Source organism: Stenella coeruleoalba (genome assembly GCF_951394435.1).
Source record: "Stenella coeruleoalba genome assembly, chromosome: 5".
Taxonomy (NCBI): Eukaryota; Metazoa; Chordata; class Mammalia; order Artiodactyla; family Delphinidae; genus Stenella; species Stenella coeruleoalba.
In genome coordinates, this window is record NC_137150.1 from 71,796,579 (window position 1) to 71,824,190 (window position 27,612).

At 37.3% G+C, this 27,612-nt stretch overlaps 1 protein-coding gene and 1 long non-coding RNA gene across 3 annotated transcripts; one reads left to right on the top strand and one right to left on the bottom strand.

The window, feature by feature from the left end:
- Positions 1 to 341: 341 nt before the first annotated feature.
- PPP1R2 (protein phosphatase 1 regulatory inhibitor subunit 2) lies at positions 342 to 24,263 on the bottom strand. Of its 2 annotated transcripts, none has more exons than XM_079923154.1 (6): positions 23,818 to 24,263; positions 13,535 to 13,642; positions 11,732 to 11,809; positions 11,092 to 11,189; positions 5,324 to 5,491; positions 342 to 3,117 (listed from the first exon to the last, which is right to left on the bottom strand). In XM_079923154.1, exons 1-6 carry the CDS (start codon positions 23,937 to 23,939, stop codon positions 3,071 to 3,073), a joined length of 621 nt encoding a protein of 206 aa, XP_079779280.1. In that variant the 5' UTR covers positions 23,940 to 24,263; the 3' UTR covers positions 342 to 3,070. The 2 variants fall into 2 exon arrangements, 1 of the variants encoding a protein (XP_079779280.1); XR_013828577.1 differs by lacking the exon at positions 342 to 3,117 and adding an exon at positions 4,116 to 4,134 and having other exon boundaries at positions 4,183 to 5,491.
- Positions 23,900 to 25,715, top strand: LOC307187304. Its single transcript, XR_013828578.1, has 3 exons — positions 23,900 to 23,985; positions 24,507 to 24,574; positions 25,598 to 25,715. It is a non-coding gene; the product is annotated as an uncharacterized lncRNA (long non-coding RNA).
- Positions 25,716 to 27,612: the final 1,897 nt, after the last annotated feature.

Below are 27,612 nucleotides of genomic sequence, written 5' to 3' on the forward strand. Positions count from 1 at the left end.
TTTGACAGGCTAGCTTGGTACTTACTTTGTAACACGGAGTCTATGAAAAAAAATCATTTTTTGAGTTTGAAACATTCTGTTCAGAGACAAACTTGTGGAACGCAAACCAAATCACATGAATTTAGACATCTCCAGCCACTGTATAATTGTACTTTTGAGATTTTTCCTCAATGGTATATAAACCTCAAACAAAATTTCCAAATTTCTTCAGATTAAAGTAAAAAACAAAAACTCAAACTAAACACCTGAAAAATGTTACTCCTAAAGCACACGATGTGTATCAATAATCCAAATAAAGTTTACTTGTAAGGTACAACTGCAAAAATGAGGGAATTTCTACATCTAAAATGGCATGGATAAAGAGTATGAAATTTAGTTACATCTGGATTTGAATCCTGTCAACTGGCATGTATGAGACATTGAGACTGAAGAATTTGGCTAAGAGCATTTTCCTCATTTATAAAGTGCTGATAAGATACCTGTTCTGCGTGGTTGTTTTGAGGATTATATATTGGACACCTAGCACAATGCTGGGCAACTAAACAAACTATTCTGTCACAGTGTAGTTCAAGACCCTCTCCTGGTATCCAGAACATTTAGCCAATGGAACACGATAGCTGGGTAACAAGAAAATAAAATCCACACACAATCGTCATATACTGTATTTTATTACAATATGTTCGGTGTACTAATTTAAGAGGAAAAAATGTAAACAAAACGGAAGTCTAGGGAAAAATGGCACTTTGCTTTAATCTTCAATTTAAAGTTATTTTTAACAATCCATTTATACCATTATATGTCTCAGATTTTAAAGAGCATCATTGCTGAATTTCAGACTGAAAAATAAACAGAAAAGATGACATCAGAGGAGTTAAGCAGAGAAGAGATATTGATTAAAAAATTGAAAGTAAAATCTACTTTGGCTAGAACTGAACACTGACAGATAACTTTCTCCAAAGGAAAATCTAACTTGAGTCATGAAGGTCCATTTTTTGTATAGTTCAATACTGTGTCAATTAGGAATTCATGACGATGAACAGTTTTACTCAGTCACATTTGACTACCTAAAATCCTACTGGGCATGCTATTTGCCATGTCTTATTCCTCTTACATAACTATCTACTTCCTGAAACCAGAAATGCAAGTTTGCCTGTGATTTAAGTTTCAAGAAATAGTTTGTAGAAAACACCAAAAGGATCAGTTGTTAAAGGTCTTACCTTTTCTTCACTGTATAGCAGCTATTTCTACAAATAAAGAGCATGTGGATACTTTCTAAGGACTCGAAATGAGAAAACCAAAAACAGAGGTCTGTGCGCATGAACATATGTACACACATATGTATAAGCTTAAATACCCCCAAACAGGTTTAAACAGGTAAGAATACCTCAACATTCTAAATTCAGAAAGTAGAGATAAACATTGTTTATAAATCAGTAGTATTACTAGCTAATATGTTTTAGTTAGAACACTATACCTGCAGTTCAAAAGTACTGATTGGATTCCATTAAAAAAAAAGACATTCAAATTAATAAAAACATTCTTCTAACAGCAAAGAATTCTCCCACTTCTTATTTATTTTGACATATTGATATTTCTATAAACTTGCAAGTGGAAGAAAAGCTGTTCAATAAAAGCCAATTCATACATACATACAGTATACAGAAATTATTTTAAAAGTCTGTTCATATAATGGATTCCTTTGGTACTAACAAAAAATTAAGATACAAATAATTGACTAGAAATGAAACCATCACTAAACTAAGATACACAGGAACTGCACTTCATTTCAGGGAAGAAGTCCAAATCTTACTGTGTTAGAAGAATAAAGTACATTTGTCATAGTATACATTATGATATTCCCTTAAAGCAGGAACTATTTAAGGTTTTTAAATTTAAAAAGTGTTCAGATTTACTTCTGTCTATACATTCAGGAACTATCATCATATCACTGGTTACACACAATTCTCTCATCATGCAAAAAAAACCCCCCAAAGCCTCAGTTAGTTGTTTTCTAAGGTCTAATTAAGTCAAACAATAAACTAATAATAGCACTTTAATTAGCAAGCTGTAAATCAGAGGTGTAGAAATTCTGCAGTTGAATTGTATTTCCTGTCTATAGTACTGCTGCATTTCAATCTATTTTCTCCATGTATTAGAAGAACTAATAGGCATTGATAGTCAAAATAAGATTTTCATTGTTGCAGCAAATGACAGAATATGTGAGAAAAGGAAAAGTTCCTAATGTCACGACAATCTTTATGATCCTTTATAAAGGTAAAGGATTCTGTGCATATGCGTGGAAAGGAGTAAGAAACAAAGGTAGGAAGTTAAGACAAGTAGATAAAGGGAATGCTGAGACTATATTAGAATTATATTTATTTAAAAAACTGATCTGAAGTCTGCCCATCGAGAGTACAAAAAAAAAGTCAGAGCAGACGTTAGTGCAAGTTTAACCTGATAATTTATTTGTGGAAAAAGCTAATTTTGATGAGAAAAAGTTTAATCCTTTCCTTGTAAACATAAAAGAAACTCAACAGGAATTTTAAAGGTAGTATACCAGAAAATGCAACAGTAACTCTTATAATTCTTTTCAATTAAACAGACAAGTTGAAGATGCATGTTAAAATACTTTTCAGACTGAATATTTATCAGCCTGTATGATCTGTTGTTCCAATTGGATTTTGATTTTAAAAAAAACTAGTTTTTATAAGAGCTATCACATCTAGAAGTGAAGAAAATAAATTAGATCCCTTCTCCCTCCCCAAAAGATATTAACTTCTAAAGCATAAAAAGCTATATATCTTATACAAATTAACCAGTGTTCTTACAAAAGTAATGTAGTTTTGGACTGATGACATTATGCTGTATTTGTGGTGAAGTACTAGGCACAAGAATATATGTATCAATTAGGCATTTTCAGTCTATTTAGTCTCTAAAGTTATTTAATTCTTGGCAATATATAATAACTGGTACGCATTTTGGTACTTAAGTCATGAATTGTAGAGAACAAGAAGCAGTATGTTATAGTAATGGTTTGTATCTGACAATTACTGTGCTGAACGAATCCCTTCTATGAGCTCTGTGATTTGTTTTGCAGTTGGTCACATGTAGTAGATCCTGCAATGATAAAAGAAAAAACAGCAACATAATTTGTTTGTTGAGTATTGCCAAACTTGGAACTACCTGAGCTAAAGTTTCCTTCCACTGCTACGTATGATAAACAAATAGAAAGATCTAAAAAACAAGTAAGATGTATTTCATGCAGACTGATCAGTATGATATGAAAGAATCTGTATACCCCGTAAATAATATAAAGAGCAGAACAGGTGTATCTATTTAAGTGACAGGACAAATAGGTTTCAGGTTGAACACTTTTGTGACTAAATCACAGGTGGATAGCTAAGAGTTTATTACAACTCAACTATCCAGAACTATAAAAGATTTGTGTTTATGATATAAAAATGATAAAAAAATTTCCTGAGAGTCTAAACATGCCACATTTCTTTTTATAAAAACAGTAATAAAACAGCTGGGAATGGGCAGGAGTGTAGAAGAGGGGGAAAAGAAGGAAAATGATAAAAAAGTAATGGGTGCCATAGATCCTTGGAGATTTTAAAAGCTGGTAAAATTTTTTTAAGGGCCCAAGAACAGAAAATAAATAATGAACTTTCTTCTCTATGCCTTATTATGTAGTCTTTTCTATCTTTGTGGACGTTATTGAAGCGAAGCAGTATATACTCCTAGGTAAGGAGTACTTCATCTCCACTGAAGAAAAATCAGCGTCAATACAAATTTTAATCATCTATTACACTTAAATGAAAAAAATGTATTTATGTGTTAAATCTGTGAAATCCAATGTTTTAGAAGCAGAGACAGACAAAAGGTCAGATTTATTTTTCAAAAGCTGTGGCTTAAAAAACAAATCCCTTTAATATTTGGCATAGTGGTGCTGGTACAAATTTCCATTGGCAAATGAAGGGTATTCCCAACGCTTTGTTAGAGTCGCTACAAATAGATACTGAAAGTCTGAGAAGAAACTGATGAAAAGTTATAACCCAGAAACATCTGCATTGAATACATAAAAAGAAATCACCAAGATATAGGTAACAGGGAAACAACTAGGAGATAGGTCACCTAAAAATGGATAATAAATTTAAAGCGAGAGAAGAGAGAGACATACACCTAAAAATGGATAATAAATTTAAAGAGAGAGAAGAGAGAGACATACAACAATAATTACTCAAGATAAAGTTTGTTCAAGTTAAACAGACTATGGTGAATAAAATGGAAAGAAAATGCTGTATGAAACAAACTGAAACGCAAAAGCATAACATGGAATAACAAAAAAATATTGTCATCCTGCTATTATAATGAGCACAGTCATCAGGTTCTACCATAGAATCACTTATATTTCATATGTGCTCACCAAAACAATAATATAATAATTATTTACTTTCCTAAGACTTAATCATCCAAGGCACAACATATAAAAGTAAGTTACTAGGGAGGGTGGGAGGGAGGGAGATGCAAGAGGGAAGAGATATGGGAACATATGTATATGTATAACTGATTCACTTTGTTATAAAGCAGAAACTAACACACCATTGTAAAGCAATTATACCCCAATAAAGATGTTAAAAAAAAAAAAAAGTAAGTTACATCTCCACTCAAAAGCACCAGTTTGCAGCAGAAAGAGTAGGTAGATGGGCACAAAATCTGCATTAATGGTATAGAAGATTCACCTTTGTTGAATGCCAGAATAACAGTTTATGAAAAATAAATAAATAAAATCAATTTTCTATGACTGATCGAGAGTTGGTAGGCTGCAGTGGCTGCCTGTCTGAGACTTAAAACAAACAAAAATCAGCCAAATAATTTGTTGACCCAACAGTCAAAAGAATCAACACTGGAAAGACATGACATACTTTATGCCTGAAGGGATGTTAAGACAAATCTTCCATGTTAAAAACACGTTTCTTTAAAAAGTTTAAACCTTAATTGACATTCTTACGACAGACAAAATATGATCTGAACCATTAAAAACAAAGTATAGCTTAATATGAAGACAAACATCATTGCTTAAAGCCAAGTAGACCAAACAACATAAGACATATAACATAACATATGGGCTTAAATCAACTCTGAGCATAAAAACATTATTTTGAAACTGACCAACAGGGGTTGAAATTTTCTAAACTTTTGGCATAAAAAGTGAATTTTAGAAAAATTTTCTGAGGTTCTTCAAAGTTGTGAGCAAAATAAAGTATATTATTTAGGTACAAAGGACCACAAGTGTCTCAGTGATATTTTCAAAACACCTAACCTTGATTTGATTCTTCTGTATTCATGCTTTCTCCAGCTGCAGTCTCTGACATTTCTTCATCCTCCTCCTCATCACGTAGGTCTTTTGAAATTAATTGTCTAGCTAATTTAATATTCAGTCCTTCATTGTAGTGAAGCTTCCTTTTCATTTCAAACTGTCGCTTTTTTTCTACAAGATACAAAAAAGTAGGCGTCTTTAGCTCAAAGACTGGCAAACTACAGCCTGTGTCTATTTGGTAAGTAAAGTGTTATGGAACACAGTCACACTCATTTGCTTTTGTAATGCTTAAAACTGCTTTTGTACTCAATGGCAGAGTTGAGTAGTTGCAATAGAGACCATATGGCCCTCAAAACCTAAAATATTTACTGTCTGGCTGTTTATAGAAAAAGTTTACCAACCTTTGCCTTAGATGCTTCAAGTACATCTTAATGGGAGACTAAGAGTAAGAGCCATTAGTAGTTATATTTGTGAAGGAAATTTAAAGATATAGGAAAATTCTCCAGATAGAGATGAATGGGAAAAAAGGAAAACTATAATACCATATACATACTATGTACAAAGCCTGCGTGCATGCACATGTGCACACACACACAAAATAAAGACTCGGCAATTAACAACCGTTAATTCTGGGTCAAGGAACTATGGGGTAATTTTAATGTTTTCAAGTTTTCTATTTTTATAATCCAGAAAAAATTCCTTTAAAAAATTCTTATTATCCATTAAGAAATTGCCATGATTTAAAACATTGCTGGCTCTAAAGAGGGAGGGAGGGAGGGAAGAAGGGACGGGGAGAGGAAAAAAAAACAAACATTGCTGGCCTAAAAACATAACCTCATTCCCAGAGTAATTTTAAGAAAAATGTGTTATTAGGAACAGTAAAGTGATTCTAGACTATTCTTTATTTATAGTCTTCACCACAGAAACAAAAATAGCTGTAAATCAACACAACTGACCATATTTTATCAATATATAGCACTTTAAAGATCAACTTTAAGAAATATTATAAGATTTTAGAATTTCTTAGACCAGTAAATTGAAAAACAAAAAAGGAGTCGACATAAAATTGCCAACTGTTTATTTTGTCAAGAGCATTAAAACTCATTCACCATAGGTTTATTATGGTATTCATAAAAATATTTTAATGCCAAAAAGGCATAAGAGAAATCTCTCAGAATAAGGCTATTCAAAGTACTTTCTCTATGTCCCCTAATTCCCTCTATCGAACCCACATCCCCTGCAGTGGAAGCGCGGAGTCTTAACCACTGGACCGCCAGGGAAGTCCCTCCCTTTAAGTTTTTATTATCTATACTTATTTATGTTCTAAACACTGGCATTTACAGTTGTCACTACTGATCAGTCACTTTTCAGCCTCTATTTGGGTTGGGAGAAGGAAAGTTCCGAGATCAACATCCATATCATCATCCCATAAACATTTGTTGCAAACTACCAAGATCTTGCCAGCCATCTTTCTCCTTCTCTAAGTTACTTTTGTGATTTGTTTTACTCTTTGAGTACCATATTGTAGAAGAAAGTAAAAATTTTTTAAAAAATCAATAAAAGACCAAATCCTCATGACTAAATTTTTAGTGATGAGTTTCAGATGAGGCCAAGATTAAAAAACAACAAAAAATGATTCTAATTGCCTCCAATACCAGATACATTTACTAAAAAGGTAAGACTTTTTCTCAGTACAAAGTAACACATGTTCTTTTTCATGCAACTTAAAAGAACTTACAAAGTTTAAAAAAAAGCTAGAAACTTAAAAATCACTCAGCCTCCACACTCAGAAATTATCATATTTTATGACTCGACTTTTTTCTAAAAATGTATTTTTTATAAAAATGAATCATACCTTGTTGTATGTATATGCTGTTTTCTCACTTACTGTATAGTTAGAATGACAACGTCCCAGGAAGTCTCAGTTTATGCCTATTGTCTGATGGAGCTGTATTAGTGACCCTTTCACTCTTAAAATAATCCAGAGTTTAGACAATAAAGTATATGAAGATAGAGTAAAATTCTGCCACGTACATAGCAGATCTACATAATTTTTAAAAGGTTATAAAGTAGTGAGTTATAATTTAATCCCCTAACTTGGTCAAAGGTTTCTGATTTCCCCCTTTGTATTTTCATTGTTTTTTATGATGTAATATACAGTTGACCCTTGAACAACGTGGGGATTAGGAGTGCCTACTCTCCTCACAGTTGAAATCCACATATAACTTTACAGTTCGCCCTTCATGTTCACAGTTCCGCATCTGTGGATTCAACCAACCACAGACTGTGTAGTAGTGTAGTAGGTATTTAGTATAAGTGGACCTGCACAGTTCAAACCCATGTTGTTCAAGGTTCAACTTACATATTTGTGCATCTGTTCTATTATTTTCTCAACATTAGTTAGTGTTTTTTTTTGTTTTTTTTGTGTTTTTTTGCGGTACGTGGGCCTCTCACTGTTGTGGCCTCTCCTGTTGCGGAGCACAGGCTCCGGACGCGCAGGCTCAGCGGCCATGGTTCACGGGGCCAGCCGCTCCGCGGCATGTGGGATCTTCCCAGACCCAGGCACGAACCCGTGTTCCCTGCATTGGCAGGCAGACTCTCAACCACTGCGCCACCAGGGAAGCCCTAGTTAGTGTTTTTTTAAACTGTGCCTTATAATCCTTTAGTAAGTTATAACCAGCATTTTAAAAAAATGAAACAAAACAGAATAAACTGGATAGAACATATCACATATAGTAAAGGTTAAGTAATGTTTTGTGAAATTTTAATTTTTATAATTTTATGTTTACATGTATACTGAGTGGCACTTGGTAAAAAATGTTTGAGAAACATTGAAATAAAGCCTGGGAAACTGAATTGCTAGAGCAAAGGGTGTCATTTTCTTTTAAAGCTTTTGGCTCATATGTTGCCATATCGCCGTCCAGAAAAGCCAAACCATTTTTCACACCCACCAATTGTATATGAATAACTTATTTCTCCACATTCACACCAAAAGGGATATTGTCATTCTTTTTAATTTTTGTTGATCTGAAAGGAAAGAAAGGCACCATGACGCTGTTTTAATTTGTAGTTTCTTATTCCTAAGAGTTGATCTTATGGTATTTTTCTTTTGTCAATTATACTAATAGTCTAAGAAGATGATTTCTTTTTAATTCTAAGAGATATTAAACTCAGTTTTGCTTGTTATATATTTTAGTTTTGCAATACTCAAAATTTATTATATAATTTATGTATTTATTTTGTAGAAAGCTAACATAAGTGGTCTCAACCTTCTTTGAATATTAATTTTACTTATAATCTTTGTATGGCAGAGCAACATAATGCCAAAGAGTACAAAAATTTTCAGGTTTCAGGCCCAGCTCTAATAATAATCAACTATCCATGTGAACTTGACAAGTAAATTATCCTTTTTATACTTTCTTTGGCTATTTTAAAAAATAATATAATGGAGAATATACCGATTATTTTAAGTTATTAAAAGTTAATATTTACTGAGTACTTACAATATGCCAGAATCAGTGCTAAGTGTCTTAAATTCTTTATCTCATTTAATACTCAAAAATGACTCCAAATATTTTTAGCCCCCTCATTTAGAAATGAGGAAACTGAGGGTCAGAGAAATTAGGCAAATTAGGTAAGTTACATACCTAGAGTACAAACTTAGATCTATCTGACTCCACAGCCAATATTTTAATTGTTATGTTACTAGTTACAAGATAAATTTTTCTTTTTCTTTTCTCCTTTTTTTTTTTTTTTGCGGTATGCGGGCCTCTCACTGTTGTGGCCTCTCCTGTTGCGGCATCTCCTGTTGCGGAGCACAGGCTCCGGACTCGCAGGCTCAGCAACCATGGCTCACGGGCCTAGCCGCTCCGCGGCATGTGGGATCTTCCCGGACCAGGGCACGAACCCGTGTCCCCTGCACCGGCAGGCGGACTCTCAACCACTGCGCCACCAGGGAAGTCCCCAAAATAAAATTTTCTAAGAATTTCTTTAATAAACAAGGATGTTCAGACATGTAATTTATTTAAAAGCAATAAACACCTGTATCAGTAACTCTTACTACTGGGAACTTGAACTTGTGAAACTGTAACTAGTGAAATGGTTCCCCCTGCTGGCTAACTCCTGGAACTACAATTTGAGGGAAAATCCCTTAATGAAACTGACAATAGAGGTTAATAAAAAATTCCCTGTTCTCAGTAGATCACGTTTTCAGAGAATAAGGAATCAACAAACTCTAGGAACAATTTCTATCTGAAACCGTTTCAAAGGCCTTTGGGGTATATTTTGGGAAAATAAATCAGGAAGTCACTGAGGATAGATAATATAATACAATTTGAGATTATGCTATATGTTATATTTCTTTCTTGTATAGTACTCAAACTATCATAGTTTTGTTCAATACACTACATTCTAAAGATGATAGGAGGGAATAGCAAATTGTACCTTTACAGCTACACACGACAAAGATCCTGACAGTTAACTAGCAAATATTCAGAATCGTAGTTCTAAAGTTTCTAAACTTCTTTACAGTACAGGTAGTTTCTGCATTTCAAGCCTTCAAGTAAACAAACTACTCGATTTCTTTTTTCTTTTTTGTGAGGGTGTGTGTTTTTCTTGCATCTTTTTTCCTACATACATAGGCTTGGTCTTCCCTTTTAAAAATAATTGAAGGGACTTCCCTGGTAGTGCAGTGGTTAAGAATCCGCCTGCCAATGCAGGGGACACGGGTTCAATCTCTGGTCTGGGAAGATCCCACATGCTGCGAAGCAACTAAGCCCGTGCACCACAACTACTGAGCCTGCGCTCTCGAGCCCGTGAGCCACAACTACTGAGCCCGTGAGCCACAACTGCTGAAGCCCGCATGCGTAGAGCCCGTGCTCCGCAATGAGAAGCCACTACAATGAGAAGCCCACGCATCGCAACGAAGAGTAGCCCCCACTCGCCGCAACTAGAGAAAGCCCACGTGCAGCAATGAAGACCCAACGCAGTCAGATAAATAAATTAAATTAAAAATAAATAAATTATTAAAAAATAATTGAAAATAAACTATATAAGCAATTTTCAGTTCCTGTGATTATACATTCACATCCTTCAAAATTACAAAAAGCAACAAAGTGAAATATTTTCCATCTTTCCTTACCTCCACAGATAAGAACTATTACTTGTAAAAACAGGAACAATGAATAGGTAGCAATGCCTTAACTGTGTATGTACTGTGTGGGCTAAAAGAGCCTCTTTCATCCTTGTTGAGAGGGCTATCTTTATCTCCTTTCCTGTGACACTTCTGTTCTTTCTGTTCAATGGGACCTAACAAAAATCTTTATTCCAAGTCTGACCATCTTGATTCATTTGGTAAGCTTCACCACTGCCTTAATACAGAAAAAGCACAAGCAATTGAGAAATTAGCTCTTACTGCTATCCACTTTAAGATCATCCAAACACTCAATGACCCTAAATGTATTAATTTAATAAATATTTACTGAGCATCTACCTGGTATAGATGCTTGGTACAAAGAAAGGAACAAAAAGTACAAAGAAAGGAACACATGTTAATCCCTTTACAGACAGTAATATTTTCTTGAAATGGGGGGGGTGTGGAGCTGTCATACAGTAAACCCACACAAGTAGAATCTGAATTATAAAAATGTTGCTCCTTAATCTCCCACCATCCACTTCCTAAAAAGGAAAACCATTTGACAGTCTTCTATATAATGTATTTATCTTAGCAAAAATTATTAGCAATGCTAAAAGCAGTAAAAGAAAGAAACTACCTCGTTCTTCAGGTGAGAGGTCACTATCCTCATCTTCACTGCTTTCTTGTTCACGAACTCGATACTTTGGCTCTGAGCTTTCAGCAGCAGCAGTTAATCTATACAACAATCATTTAAAAAGAAATCAATACTGTGATAGTCTTATATTAGTTGAGTGTCTCACTCTACTTTTTAGTCTCATAAAAACATCTAAAGATCATTAATATGCTAGCTATAACCTGATGAGGAACATAAAAAGCAAGAGAGTGGGACTGTATAAAGAAACCAATAAACAAGAAGAGTGGAAGTTGACAAACCCATGAACAGCAAATAGAGCTTTTTTTCAGGAATTCAACTTATTTTGCCTTTCTCACTTCTATCTTTAAAACCCAGGTGACAGGATATTAAAAAGCAAAAACAGAAAAACCTCCATTCAGGGAACTGACACAGGGAATCTGTGTACCAGCTTCTGGTTCTCAATCTACATACCTTGATTTTAACCTAGAAATAAGACTATGTAAGTTGCTATGAAAAAACCAGATAAACTTATTTATTTAGCACATGCTTTTTATTTACACTTGTACAAGTAAAGTAAAATGCCTTTAACTCTGCAGAATTAAAAACAGCATGAGAAAAATGCTTTATAGTCATCAATACTTACTTCCTAGCTAAGATATCTGGGGTCAGGGCTTCAGTGGTTTCTGAATCACTCAGTGCATCTTCATCATCACCTACCATACTAGGATGATAAGCACATTATAAATTAATACCTGAACTATAATTTTTCAAGCAGGAAAACAAGGTAGAGAAACATAATTCTATTGACTAAAAGTATCAATGTATTTATGGCTCTGTTGTCATCTTTGAAGTTTAATTTTACACTGTTTCTATTTGATGCAAATATTTAAAAGTATAGCACCAATCAAGAAAAGCCTTCAAATAATTTAAAAAAAAGAAAAAACATGCCAAAAAAACCCCCACTGCAACTATAAAAATAAATACTGAAAACGCGAATCATCTGGAGGGGGAAAAAAAAAAACTTCAGTTAGTCCATCCAGTGGCAGGGAAAAAATAATGCAAAAGAACCCTATCCAGCTTTAGAATATGTATTTGTACATCAACCTGAAGATAAGACACAAATGATCTATGCAAACACAGGTTAGGTAAAATAACAAAATTAGATCCTAAGACCTAATTCAGGAAGTTTAAAAGCTATTTAGCTTACGCAATCTACTCTCTAATGAAATATTTGCTCCCCACATAATTGCGAAAAATGGTTATCTTTATTATTTAAATATAAACAGTTTTAAAATAATGGCTACAGCTATTTATTTTTGAATGTTTGATCTTAATTTTTTTAGGATAGTTATCTCCAACCAACACAGATAAGGGATGTCTACTACCTTTATTGAAAAGGAAGAAAGCATTGACTTTGGCTTCTGGTACAACAGAAGTTTTAGTTTACGTTTTAAAGTATATACCTGTAATTAGGAGAAAAATAAGGATCACTTTCATAAATGATATGTCTACTTCTTCCCTCAAGCTTTATTAGTACTGAGTTTCAGTATCTGTACCTCCTATTTCATTATTTTTCTCCCCTTGTCACAATCATGTTAATTCTTGTTTTTACTGTTTTTGCTATTATCAAGTTATCTCAACTTATCTTCCAAAGTTTCATCCATTGATTTAAAACAGAATTTCTTTAACTCTATTTTAATAGTAACTTCTGGATTTATATTGTTTTACTTCAGTGACAAATACAAAATATTTCAGTCCTGAAAATCTTTATTTTCTTCAATACAATCTAGGCATGATCTGAATTAGGTATTTCTAACTTATTTAGAATCTCATTATGTTTATTGGTGCCTTATTTTTGTCTTCATACTAACTACAGCCATACACTATCATTTTACAACTCATTAAAAAAATGATAATGAGTCATTTGAGTCTGGAAGACTCAAAACTAAAAATTACAATGCAATTATATGAACTACAATATCATGTAAGTTCAAAAATAAGGACATGAAACAGTAGTAATGTCCATTTGTCTTTGCATGGATTAAAGAAGAGTTACCATCTGTGAAGTTATCCCTTTCTGCAAAGAGAATGAATAAGCCCCTGACACCTACTTAGGAAGCAAACAAGCCCAGCTCTCATCTTCCTTTACAAATAGATGACTTTAAGGAAGGCAAAAGTCACTTTGTATATATCATTAGCAGCTAGGGACCACTGAGGTGCAATGAATAAACATTTACTACTATAATTATAATGTAAAAAATGGATTCCATAAAGTTCCATATTACTTTTACTATTACACAAAAATATGCAGTTGAGTTATTAATTAGTGTTCCAGTAACAAATATAAAAAAACAGACAAAGATTCAAATCATCTGTTATCCAGAAGCTCATGTCAAATGCAAAATGGAAACAAGTCAAAAAAGGAATGCTGTGTACAAAACATTACCTATGGTAAGGAGTGCTAGGTTCATCTATTTTCATTAAACCATAGTCTTTGTCTGCTGGATGATATGTCGCCAGGATGTTCATTTCATCCCACTTCTGGGACTTTTTACTACAATAATAAGAAAAAAAATTTTCCTCAATGTAGTGAAAGATACAAAATGTACACATCTAAAATTCACGAACATCCAAATCCCACATTGCAATTTCTATTTGACTGCTAACTTCTATTTTTACATCTACTTTCTTGGAACAGAAACTGACTTGGGTAAAAGCCATAAGTAACTACAATAAAGTGTCAGTAAATATTTTACAGAATACTTAGTGCCCACATATTAAAAACACATTACAGTTGTCCCTTGGTATCCTCAGGGGATTGGTTCCAGGACTGACACAGATACCAAAATCCAAGGATGCTCAAATCTCTTCTATAACATGGCGTAATATTTGTATATAATCTCTGCACATCCTCCTGTATACTTTAGACCATTACTAGATTACTTATAACGCCTAATACAATGTAAATGCTATGCAAATAGTTGTAAATACAATATAATACAATGCAAATAGTTGCTGGCACATGGCAAATTCAAGTTTGGTTTCTGAAACTTTCTGGAAATTTTTTTTCCAGAATATGTTTGATCCATGATTGGTTGAATCTGAGGATGCAGAACCTGTGGATATGGAGGGGTAAACAGATTCTTCACCAGACATTCAAAAAACGATTACATTATGACATGTTTAATCTTCATCTGGCCTATAGAGTAACAGCAAAAGCTGGAATTTACACATTGCCTGATCTCAGTAGTTAAGGATTTTGGATCTACGATATATTTTTAATAGTTTGATAAAAAACACAACAAGAATATTTTCCTTGGCCTAATTTTTTTTAGCAGTATCTATAACAATCAAAATAATCATAACATAAAACTACAGAGAAAACCTCATTAAATTCAGATACCATTAATAAAGATTTAGATTGCACATAAAATTATACCTCAGTTGTTTTTTTTTTAAATTTAGAAATATAACGATTTGCTGATAAATGGTTTCAGATCACCTGGAATAAATCTACTTAAGAAAACTAGAAATGCTTTGTAAATGCTTTATGAACATCCATTAGCGTACATTCAACAAAATATTTGTACAACTACTAAGGTGCTCAATAATTAAATGCCTTAATTACAAATCCTTATCTACTCATTAAAAAGGACATCAACAACCTCTGTGCCAGCCAACAATCTGTTACATATACAATTTGTGACTTGGTTATATACTTAAAAATAAAACTACCTTAAAAAAAATCAATGTAGATTTTACACAGATTCAAATCATCCTTTCCATATTTGCTCAACATTGGTGAGGTTTTACTGCAGATATTTTCAATTTTCCTAAATCTACCAATACCTGGATCTTGAACTGCTCTTGAAGAAAGACAGTTTTAAAATTTTAATATTATATTCTCTTCTCCATGTTCTGAGTCACCTTAAAAATTACATGTGCCCACTCGTGGCAGTTGAGCCTGACTTTATGCTCTTCTGCTTTCTACCATAAAGGGCCCACAGTGTCCTCATTTAAGGCTAATCACTTTTTTCCTTCATATTTTTATTGTGGTAGAATATACATAACATAAAATTCACCATTTTAACCATTTTTTTTTTTTTTTGCTATTCGCGGGCCTCTCACTGTTGTTGCCTCTCCCGTTGCGGAGCACAGGCTCCGGACGCGCAGGCTCAGCAGCCATGGCTCACGGGTCCGGCTGTTCCGCGGCATGTGGGATCTTCCCGGACTGGGGCACGAACCCGTGTCCCCTGCATCGGCAGGCGGACTCTCAACCACTGCGCCACCAGGGAAGCCCCATTTTAACCATTTTTAAGTGAATAGTTCTGTGACATTAAGTACATTCACATTATTGTGTAACCATCACCATCATCCATCTCTAGAACTTTTTCATCTTCCCCAGCTGAAACTCTGTACCCACTGAACACTACCCCTCACCCCCGCCACAACAACCATTCCATTTTCTGTCTCTAAGACCACTCGAGGTACCTCTTATAAGTGGACTGATACTGTATTTGTCCTTTGTGGATGGCTTATCTCACTTAATGTCTGTATGGTTCCATCCATGTTGTGGCATGTGTCAAAATTTTCTTCCTTTTTAAGGCTGAATAATATTCAATTGCAGACTAAATGCTATTAACTACAACTTCCTTTTAAGCCTACTTATGCTTAGTTTTATCAAGAGGCAAATGTTGGCCTAGATATACTCCACAGGTGACTGCCACTACAACTCCCATTCCCGCCCCCCACCAAACAGAAGTTTCTTCACCATGAAAAAATCAAAATCTTAAGTTTATAAGAAGCTAAAAATTAATGGGTCATTTATTTTTAAAGCACAGAAGTAACATTTCTTCTTCAAAAAACTGCTTTTTTATTCATTCAGCAAGGTACTCACCTGAATTTTCAACTAATCAAACTTAAATGTTGCTAGTGTGTGTATGTATATAACACTTGATTGAACTAGACTGTGTATATAGATGTTGCTTTAAAATAGTATTGATTTCTTTAGATGCCTAGTTTCTGACCATCAGAGTAATAGTTGGTCTTGTGGCAAAAAACAACAACAGTAACATACAACTGTGAGATAGATGTTTAAGGTTCAAGTTCCACCTACCCTTCATTAGTCCTGTTACTATAGGCAAGTCCAACAAACATTCTCTCTTGGGCTGTATTTACTATACATGGAAATTATAAAAAATGGAATTTTTAAATCTAAAGTTTTGTTACAAGTCTGGAAACCATATCTCACTTAGCACTGTGAGAATGGCTTGCGATAAGGCATTCTGAAAAAATGTTTAAATTGCTTATGTATGAATGCCTTCTCCCACTGTCCCACATGAGTCAAAATTTAAATGATTTTGAAGTATTTATGATCTGCTACAGAATGAGTTTTTCTAAAAAGCAGTCAGTTTTCTATTTGACTAAATCTACAGTTTCAGATTTGTATTTTGCTAAATAGCTCTATTATCTACAAATTTCTGTAAATTTAGAAAGCAAATGATTTAGGTCTTCTCATGGTCATATTCTACATAAGGAAACTCACAGTGAAGAGAGATACACTTTAAAGATTTTAGACAGCAGAAATGATCAAGAAGCTTCTGATCAGAAGGATAATTAAAGACACATACAAATTTTAAGAGAATTAGATTAATTTTGTAAAGAAAGCAATTCAATTAATAGACAAAGGGAGACCCATTATATGGTAACTCAATGTTCCCTCCTGATAGACAAGGCCTCTGAAATGATAAGCCAGAGTTAAGTCCGAGTCAGAAACACAAAAGCACAGGTAAACGTTTCATAAAACCTGTATTAATACAGTCCAATTAAGATTCCCTATTAAAGATATTGTAAAAGATAACTAGCACATATCTATTTATATAAAGTTCAAGAGCACGCAAAAACTAAAATGTATAGGGATGTATACTTAGGGAATTACCGTAAAAGTCAGGATAGTGATTATATTACAGGGGAGGAGACTGTGATTGGAAAGGACAGGAGACATTTCTTTTCTTTCTCTGTTTTTTTTTTTAATATTTATTTATTTATTATTTATTTTGGCTGCACCGGATCTTAGTTGCGTCATGCATGAGGGATCTAGTTCCCAACCAGGGATCGAACCCGGGCCCCCTGCATTGGGAGCGTGGAGTCCCACCCACTGGGCCACCAGGGAAGTCCCAGACAGGAGACATTTCTGAGGTGATGGAAACATTCTTCTTCTTGACAGGGGTGTTTGCTTTATAATTATTCCTTAAGCTTTAAAATTACATCTAATACACTTTTCTGTATGTGTATTAAATTACAATAAAATATTTAAAAAATAAACACATACAGGGGCTTCCCTGGTGGCGCAGTGGTTGAGAGTCTGCCTGCCGATGCAGGGGACACGGGTTCGTGCCCCGGTCCGGGAAGATCCCACATGCGGCGGAGCGGCTAGGCCCGTGAGCCATGGCCGCTGGGCCTGCGCATCCGGAGCCTGTGCTCCACAGCGGGAGAGGCCACAACAGTGAGAGGCCCTCTCACCGCACAAAAATAAATAAATAAATAAATAAACACATACAAAATGACTTTGTTAGGTGTGTCCTAATCTCAAAGTAAAACAAGCTACTTCCTAAGTGATGCTAACAATATTGAATTAAAATGACAATTTATCATCATTAGAAGAATGAAGATGGCCCTCTGAAGTTACAGAGGTACCCCCAAACACCCTGCAAATCTGTTCTGTGAGACAATGATAGAAGAAAAAGAACTGAATTGTAGGATATAAGAAGAAATGATGTTTTCTTGAAATTAAGGATAAAATTTAAAAATCACAATCCTAGTACCTTAACCCACTAACAATTTTGATTTCTGTATATTCTTTCCACTCTAACATATACGAAAAAATACCCAAGCTATTAGTATATATAAAAATATAGACAAAACAGTATACATATAGTATATATAAAAATAGCTTCTATATCAGTATATGTATTTTATCATAAGCTGCTTGTATTTTCTAGTCTTTACCTTTTTAATATTACATGCATAATATTCAATAACAAACTATTTACCTAATATTAGATATTTAGATGGAATCCAGTGTCTTCCTACTTAAAGTAAAGCAGAAATGAACATTTGTGCATATTGTATTCAATGACTTTTCAGGATAATTTGCTAGGACAAGCATATCTGGGTTAAATTTATCAAGAGCTTTGTAGTTCACTCCATGTTGCCATATAGCTTTTTTTTTTTTAAAAGAGGACTATTTGTAATGTCCCCAAATAACTGCCAAAACTTTGCCAGGATTGGGTATCTGTGTGTGTTTTTGCCACCTGAGAGGTATAAATTGATATTTAAATGCTGTTTTATGTTTCTCTGCTCATTACCTAATAAATCATATGAAAAAATGCTTATTTTACTTTCCTTGTGTGAATTGTTTACATCCTTTGCCTATTTACTGGAAACATTCTCATTGAGTGAGTTCTTTGTATCTACATAAATGTAAAGAACTCATTCAAATTTATGAGAAGGTTTAAACCACATTATATATAACTCCAAGATATATATAAGATTTAAGCTATATTATATAGAACCACATTACATATAACCTAAATTTTTCCCATTCGCTTGCCACTTAGTTTACTATCTACTATAAACAGAATTAAAGTTTTATATATCCAAAGCTTCACTCCACATCTTCACCACAATACTAAGAGGAAAAGAACCTTACAACTGTCAAGATCCAGAGGAGATATTATCTTGCAAAACCATGAACTTTCAGTAAGGGCATAAAACAACAGACTCCAAAGAATGCTGGAAATTCTTAGGAGGAAAGTAATGAAGTCGAAGAAACTGTCTGCAGAGGACACTGGATATGGAAATTAGCATCTCTTAAATTCTGGTAGAATTAACATCAGTTGAGTAACAAAACCCAAGGAGTGAACTTGGTTTATTCCCAATACTACCACAAACTGTTCGTGTGACCTTCTTTGGGCCATCATCTCCACTTACAAAAAATAGGCACAGTACCACTTACACTGAAGATCTGCTGTGAGGGTGAAAGCACCTGCTAGTTTCAGCTCCCTCCTCCCTCTTGGGTGATTGGTTTTCCGGCAGCCTAAATCTGCACCAGAAAAAGTCACCAATTCTCACTTTCACTTTGCTAGCTCATATGATGCCATCTCAAAGACCTACTCATACTTCTTGTTGCTTGTGACCTTCTCGTTTTTACAGTTTTAGCTGAGTTTGGAGTGGGAAGCAGGATTTTGCTTCAATGTGTTAAACTTTAACCCCACATTTCAAGAAATGGTTCTTTCTTAAATGAAGATTCAACTTCTGTAGGTTGACAAAGTACAAGCCTTTGAAGCTTGAACAATTAAACTAAGACTTAAAAATAAAAGCAATTAGTAAATAAAAGGTCACTTTTGGAAAACTTTACTCAGTGGGCCTTTGACCGTATTCCATATCCCTTTATAGGCAGAAAAAGACAAAGCTGAAGCACATATAAAATTATATTAAAGGAAATTAATTTAAGCACAATTTTTCCAAGCAGAATTTGCCTACATTACCCAAGACTACTACAGAATTTGAATTGAACACAGTGAATCCAAAGCATACTGTGTACAACAACCCCAAAAGTGGGGAAAATTAGATTTCTGTATTTCTAATAGAATAAGACCAACATTTGAGGGTGAGGTACGGGGTTAAACACTTTACATTTAGTAACTCATTTAATAATTAAACTAGGCAGGGATATAATGAATAACGCACTGTAAGTCACAGAGCTAATAAGTAGCAAAGAGGATCTGAACCCAGGCAATCTGGCCCCATATTAATCACTAACCTTTAACACTTCTAATAGGATAGGCTTTAGTAACACAATATTTTCAACAATTCCAAGTGAACATTTTTCTCACTTCAATATTTCTGAAAACAGAATATGTCTTAAAATGGATGGCATCTTAAAATTGGCAGTATTTTTTTCTTTCTTGGTGCTACCTAAAATCATGGTACATCTTAGAATCAATGGTGTCTTGTTTTTGATGAAACACATGTACTTACTCACTAGATCCGTTATGTCTGACCTTCACAGGTTGTTCACTATATTCAAAGCATCCAGAAAGAATGGGAATTCCACAATCACAGTGATGACAGTGGTGTTCTAATTAGTTGAGCAGGGTGCTGCAATATACTGACATTATCTATGCCTAATTATGTGGATTTACAGACTATATCCAGTTTTAATTGAACTAACCCTCAAAAAGTGGTACCTGACAAATGGTACCTGAAGAAACCACTGAAGATAACAGTACCAATGCAAAGTACAGAGAATAAGAAGATAACACCACTGGGACATTAAAAAAACAAAAAGGTTGGACAAGAACTGTATATAAAAAAATCCTAAAGACTACTTGAAATACGGCAGTATATAAACCTCACTTTAAGTATATATTGAATCTTGAGATATTATCTAATGGTAGTAGTATATGTATATAAATCATAAACAAACATATTTGAAACATATTTCAAGTTTTTCCTACTAAAATGATGCACAATCAAAAAGTTTAGAGACCAGTGGAATAGCACAACTCATGACTTAAAAAAAAATCCCTTAGTAACATCTCTTTATGTTAAATAAAATGTTCTGTTAAATTATACCCTCTCACAACCTGATGGCGTTGGGGTAGGGAGTGGTTTGTGCAGAAAAGGGAAACTACCACTGTACTTCACATGATAATGGCACCAATGAAAGTTATTCGTGGATTCTGTATTTGCAAATCTGACCACTTGCCAAAATTTATCTGTAACTCCAAAATCAATACCTGAGATTTCTGTCTCTCTGACATGCATAAAGCAGGGAAAAATTTGAGTTGTCTGATGCACATGTTCCCAGCTGAGACTAAACCTTGCTTCAGCTCTCTTACTGTAAATGTGTCCTTTTTATCTATTTAGTACCATGTTTTTTGCTTTTCTGGTGAATTAGCCATTCAAAATGGCTCCCAAAGATTGTGCTTAAGTGCTGTCCAGTGCTCCTAAGCCCAAGATGATTGTTATGTGTCTTATGGAGAAAGTATGTGTTAGATAAACTTCATTCAGGCATGAGTTATATATAGTGCTATTGGCCATGTGTTCAATGTTGATGAATCAACAATATGTATAAAATTAGGTGTCTTTAAACAGAAACAGAAATTTTAAAAGGTTATGGACTGATTGGTTGATGAAAATGTTGTGACCAGAGGCTTACAGGAACCTAAGTCTGTATTCCCCCTAGGAGTAACAGTTCAGTATTAACTAACTCAGTGTTTGTGGTGACTTTATAGAGTGTCACTACTGAGAACAGTGAGAACTGACTTAAATCCCCAGTCATTTTCACATTAATATGAGATTATTTTACTAATACTCTGGCTCCAACATTTGAAGTTAGACCATTACACCGTACTTTTTAGTTTCTGAATTTTTAAGTGCATTGTACTTGAAAGAGCTATTTCGGTCCTTTATACATGAAAGGGAAAATACTGGTTGTACTTAAACATTATAAAAAGTTTGTTTCAAATGTGTTCACCTATACTTTCATTGTTTCTGTTCAAAGAGGCTCTCATAAAGTCACTAATATTGTTTGCATGACCTGTGCCATAAATAATAATGTGTACTGTATTACGAATAGAATTAGTTTATTTCCCTTCCAGTCAAATAACACTTACCATGAAAAAACCCATCCCCTTTTACTACTTAGAGCTAAACATCATAAACCTCAATGAATTAGGGCTTGGTAACTGCCTTTGAAGACAGGACTATAACCTCCTAATTTACATAAGTCAAAGTCAACTGCCTTGCAAAAGGCCCCCTTTAAGTCAATCTGCCCTGTTAGCAGCTCCTAGAGAAGGAGCAGCCCTATGTAGGTGAGACAGTCTAGTATAGTGGCTTTCCAGGCAGAAGGACCTGGAGGTAAACCCCCGTCAATTACATAAAGAGGCCAACACACAGAGTGGGGCCACCAGAAATTACAGCAGACCAAAGTTGAGAATAAACAGAAGCAGCAGCAAAAGACAGAAGAAAGTAATAAGCTACTTGGTAGCCAAACAAAAAGAAGCTCACACTGGAGAATAGGTAAATAACTTAAATGCTAGTGAGAACCACATTCTTGCTGCTGAACACCCTGAAATCATATAAAAGCCTTCCATAGTTTGTTTTGTTATTAAGACTATCTTGGTCTTTCTGTTATAGCTATGCTCTGGTAAGATTATTTTCTTAATCCCATTACAACACCCCCCCCTTCCCATATGAAGCGGCTTACCCCAAATAGAGGTTTGAAAATTGCATGTTGGAGAACGTAAGAGAGTCAAGCATCCAAAAGAGAGTGGGAGTAGGAGAGGTGCTAGACAAATTAAGGTCCTTTCCAACCCCCAAAGGCCATGATTCTGAGCTGTGATCCTACTTAATGTTTTCCTCTAGGTAACACAAATCCCCATAAATTTACCATCACCAAACTGTAGTTCCTTTTATAGCCCTAAAATGATCCTTTTGAACAGGTGTGCCCTAGTTCCAATATTCAAAGTTTTCGGGAACATCCTCATTTTAGCTTTATGACTTCACAGATTTCAACAACTTTTCTTAGGCCTTACTTCCAGAATGTAGAGTCCTTATGTGTTTAGTATCTTAGAACACCCAAGCCCCCGAGGACTTCTAACCCAGTGTTGTATTTTACACTATATATACGGTTTTGCACCTTTTTTTTTCCCCATTGAGGACTGCACCTTGGATATCTTTCTCTGCACATTAACATCTATTTCATTCTTTTTAAAGGCTGGTCTGTTTTCCCATTATACTAATGTACCATAATTAATATTTCACCAGTCCTTCTTAAGGGACCTTGGGTTGTTCCCAATTATTTACTATCACACACAATGCTATGGGTCAACATCTTTTCACATATGTATTTGTGAGTATGCAAAAGCAACTAAATTATCACGGGATCATTTTAAGTTGGTACTTTCTGAACTGTTCTGAGCTTACATATGTCTTTCAAGAGGAACAAAGACTAGAAAGCGCTCAAACTCTCGTTGCAGATGCAAAAATAATTAGCAATAAGTAGCTTTCCATTAAATATAGATCAGACTGGGAAATTTTCGGTTTCTTTTAATGCAGAGATAATGACAAACCAGGACCCAAGAGAGTGAATGTGGCATGATTCTTGTGGTAATGTTCACCTAAAAAGGAACGACTATGGCAGAAGGGCCATTAGAAAAATGGAGAAATTCTCTCTTTTTCGGAGGAGTCTCTTATTAGCTTGCGAGTAGATCTTAAAGGGCTCCCAAGCCAAGAAAATACACTTTACTCATTGAATTTAAGACACTCCGATACGAAGTGAAGAAATAATAAATGCTTAACAGGTGAAGCTTTAACTTCAATTTGATTCTTTAATATTCCCAATTTCCAGAAGCTCAAAGATCATGGTGTATGTTTTCAAATTATTATATATGCGTATATACTTAAAACCCACACAACAAACGTCATAGCTCCTGTCTTCTTTATAATCACTCCACCCCTCAGCCTGGCCGGCGGAGGGAGACCCGAGCGGCACAAGGGCCGCATCTACGCAGCCGCCCCGCCCGCCGCGCTCGGTGTCCGGGGTCGGGCTGGGGGTCGGCAACAGTGCCGGGGGGCGGGGAGGGCGAGGCCGCCCAGGCGGGGAAGAAGGGGTTGGCCAGGCCGACCCGGGCGACGATGGCCGTCCCTCGCGGCTCTTACCTCAGCTCTTCGTCGACACTCCTGCCGGGCTGTTCGGCCGATGCCACCACAGAGGAAGTCGCAGCGCTCTTGTTCTTCAGGATCCCCTTGATGGGCCGGTGCGAGGCCGTCGAGGCCGCCATTGCCCGTCGCTCCGGCGGTCGGCTCAGCGTCGCTGCTTGGCGCCGGGTACAGGAAGGAAAGGGCTGGGCGTGAGCAGAGACTCGCCAGTCAGCCGCCAAGCCCGCCTGGGGCTGAAGCGGCCGCACCTGCTGTCGCTGAGACAGCCACCAGAGTCGTTGTCACGACACAACGACTCGGACGCTCTGGCGTCCAGCCGACGCCGCGTGGCTAGCGGTCCTTAGCGCGCCGGGCGGCCCTTACAGCACCCTACGCTACCCACACTTCATCCGCGGCCCGCGGAGAGAAGCCGGCCTAACGCCGGAGCGACGCCGACGCCTAACCCAAGCGGGCCCGCCCTCTCGCGATATCTGGGGAGGGGCGGGGGCGGGGCGGGAACCATGTCCACCTCTTCGCCCCGCCCCTTCCCGTCCCTCTCGGTGAGCTCTCTCCTGCCTTGGCTGGGGCTCTGGATGAAGAAACGTTCCGAGAGGTTTCCGGCTGGAGTCTGTACCGAGCTGTACATCTCTCCAAGCACCCTCGCTCCCACCATTTCATGAGGTTCATATTGTTATTTCTGTATTTTATAGATCTGAAAATTGAAGCTCAAAGGTGACATCATTCGCCAAAGATATTAACTGACTTTCAGAGAAATGAAGTATGTCTCCTCTTTCCTTCCATTTAACCAGCATAAAAAGCTTAACTATCCATTATAAAATCATGAAATATCAGCATTGGAATGGTCCTTAGAGACCTATTGTGAGATCATAGAATACTGACTTTTATGAAATCATAGAACATCAGCATTAAAATAATCTAACTTATTTTTACCATTGGAAAAGCTGAAGGAGAGCAGAAGTGAAGGGACCACCACTGTCACACGGCCCATCCGTAGTGTGTGGTCATAGAAGTTCAGACTTCTGCTTCTAGTCTGATGTTTCCCCATTTTACCACATTCTGCCTCTGTGTTGGTAATCTCATGGAAGGTATCACTGGCAGAAGTTCCTAGAATTGTAGCTTATAATCTTTCTCCCCCCAGATCTTGGGGACACACTTAGTGTAACCAGCTGTCCAACACTGGGTGAAACAGGCCAAAAGCCTAGGGGACTCTCTAGGTCTTTGTAAGATGAGTCCCAAAAGAGAAAAAAAACAAAACCCTCCAGCACACACTCTCTGCATGTTATCTCTGCCTGGGTGCGAATGAAAGATAGCCGGGAGAACCTTGATGAGAGAGAAGAGACCTTGAGGCTCTAAGGTGCCAGGATACACGTGTTTCCCAGTGGTGGGTGCTGTGACTGTTGTGAGGAGAAGTGGGTTCTAGGGAAGGGCAGGAGTTTGAAGTCCTGGGAACACTCTGGGGGCTAGGCTGTATCTAAAGTCAAGCTCAGGTCAACAGAGGGGGTGGTGTCCACTCCAGACACTCAGCCTCTCTCCATGCAGCGCCGCCACTGGCGTCGTACTGGTGGGAAAAGTGGAGGGCTCAGGAATTAAGCAAGTTGCCTCCTGTTACGGGTTGAATTATGTCCCCCTAAGTTATATTGAAGTCCTAACTTCCAATACCTTAGAATGTAAACTTATTTGGAAATAGAGTCATTGCAGATCTAATTTGTCAAATTAATATGAGGTTGTACTGGAGTAGGGTAGGCCTCTAACCCAATATAACTGGTGTCCTTATAAGCAGAAGGTCATGTGAAGACAGGGGACTGGAGTGATGCATCTACAAGCTAAGGACCACCTGGGGCTACCCAAAGCTGGCAGAAGCTTGGAGAAGACTCTCCTTTCGACATCTCAGAAGGAACCAACCCTGCTGACATTTTGATTTTGGACTTTTAGTCTCCAGACTGTGAGATTAAATTTCTGTTGTTTAAAACCACCCAGTTTGTGGTACTTTGTTATGGCAGCTGTATATACCCCTCCCCTCCCGCTCCTCCCCTTAGTCCCCAACTCCCTCATCACCAGGCTCTTTCCCATCACCCTTTCCTTGATCAGGCCTCCTCATTATCTTCATGACAGGTCAGAGCAGAGCAGACTAGTTCATCCAGAATTGCCACTGCCAGCGGACCAGACCCCTGTGGATTCATGGACTACTAGGTCTGGAAGGGACCTTGTTAATCCCACCAGGTAGCTATCCAGCCTCTTCTCCAACAATCCCAGTGGCTGGGCGCTCGCCACCCCTCAACACCACTCCTTTTATCTTTGGACAGCTCTGAGTTAGAAAGTTCTTCCTTAAATTGATCTGACTCCCAGTTCCCAGCAACATCTGGCCACCTGTGTAAGGGATGAGAGGAGCGAAGGTGGAGGTACTTTATCATACCCCAATGGCAGTGATCTCATTCAAGTCTCCTAGTCCTGGGCCCCAAATCTCATCTCCCTTTAAAAAAATTATTTTTAAATTATTTATTTATTTATTTTTGCCTGCGTTGGGTCTTCATTGCTACGCGCGGGCTTTCTCTAGTTGCGGCTAGCGGGGGCTAGTCTTCGTTGCCGCGCGCAGGCTTCTCATTGCGGTGGCTTCTCTTGTTGCGGACCTTGGGCTCTAGGCGCTCGGGCTTCAGTAGCTGTGTCTCGCGGGCTCTAGAGTGCAGGTTCAGTAGTTGTGGTGCACCGGCATAGTTGCTCCGCAGCATGTGGGATCTTCCCGGACCAGGGCTTGAACCTGTGTCCCCTGCATTAGCAGGCGGATTCTTTTTTTTTTTTTTGTGGTACGCGGGCCTCTCACTGCTGTGGCCTCTCCCGTTGCGGAGCACAGGCTCCGGACGCGCAGGCTCAGTGGCCATGGCTCACGGGCCTAGCCACTCCGTGGCATGTGGGATCTTCCCGGACCGGGGCACGAACCTGCGTCCCCTGCATCTGCAGGCGGACTCTCAACCACTGCGCCACCAGGGAAGCCCAGCAGGCAGATTCTTAACCACTGCACCACCAGGGAAGGCCCCAGGTGGATTCTTAACCACTGCACCCCCAGCAAAGTCCTCTCATCTCCCTTAATACAGGCTCTGTACCTTGAAGAGCAACAATCGGTTTATTGCCTTAGAACTCTGCTCCTCAGGAACGACTGTAGGGTTCCTGGAAACTATTCTGCTTTTATTGCCTGGTCCCCAGCCTATAGCTGAGTTCCTGGCATGGAACAGGGCCTCAGCAAGGGAATGATTGCTGAATGGAGACAATGCAGGGGACAGTGAGCAGGAAGGGCAGGAGGGCAACAAACTTGTCAGAGCTGCATGTGTTCCCCAGGGATCTCCCCAGGCAGAGGCATCCACAGCCCCTCTTGGCACCTCCCTGTCCTGGCCCCACCTCTGTTCCTAGCCACAGGTCTTCCACTGCCCAGTGGATCTGACGTCACACCCTGAAGGCCCTGACCAGCCCCAGGGAAGAGAGAGGGTTCTCAGTGAGAGGAAGCTGGATGGCCACCTCCCTTCCTGAGTTCTTTCCATCCAAGTTTCCAACACCTGCACTGCCTCTTCTGCCCTGTCAGCAGGAGCCCAACTCAGCGGTGATAATCCTGTTCTCAAGGGAATACACCCTTCATGATGTAAATTACTGGGCAGAGTTGCCTGGTTCCTGCTTGGGCCCAGCAGTCATCTCCCTGGACCTAACCATGACTGGGCTCTAAATTAAGCACTGTCTTGCTTTGAGACACTAATGAAAAGGGCTAGCACAGTATGACATAAAGTGTTTTATTACGGTTAATAAAATAAA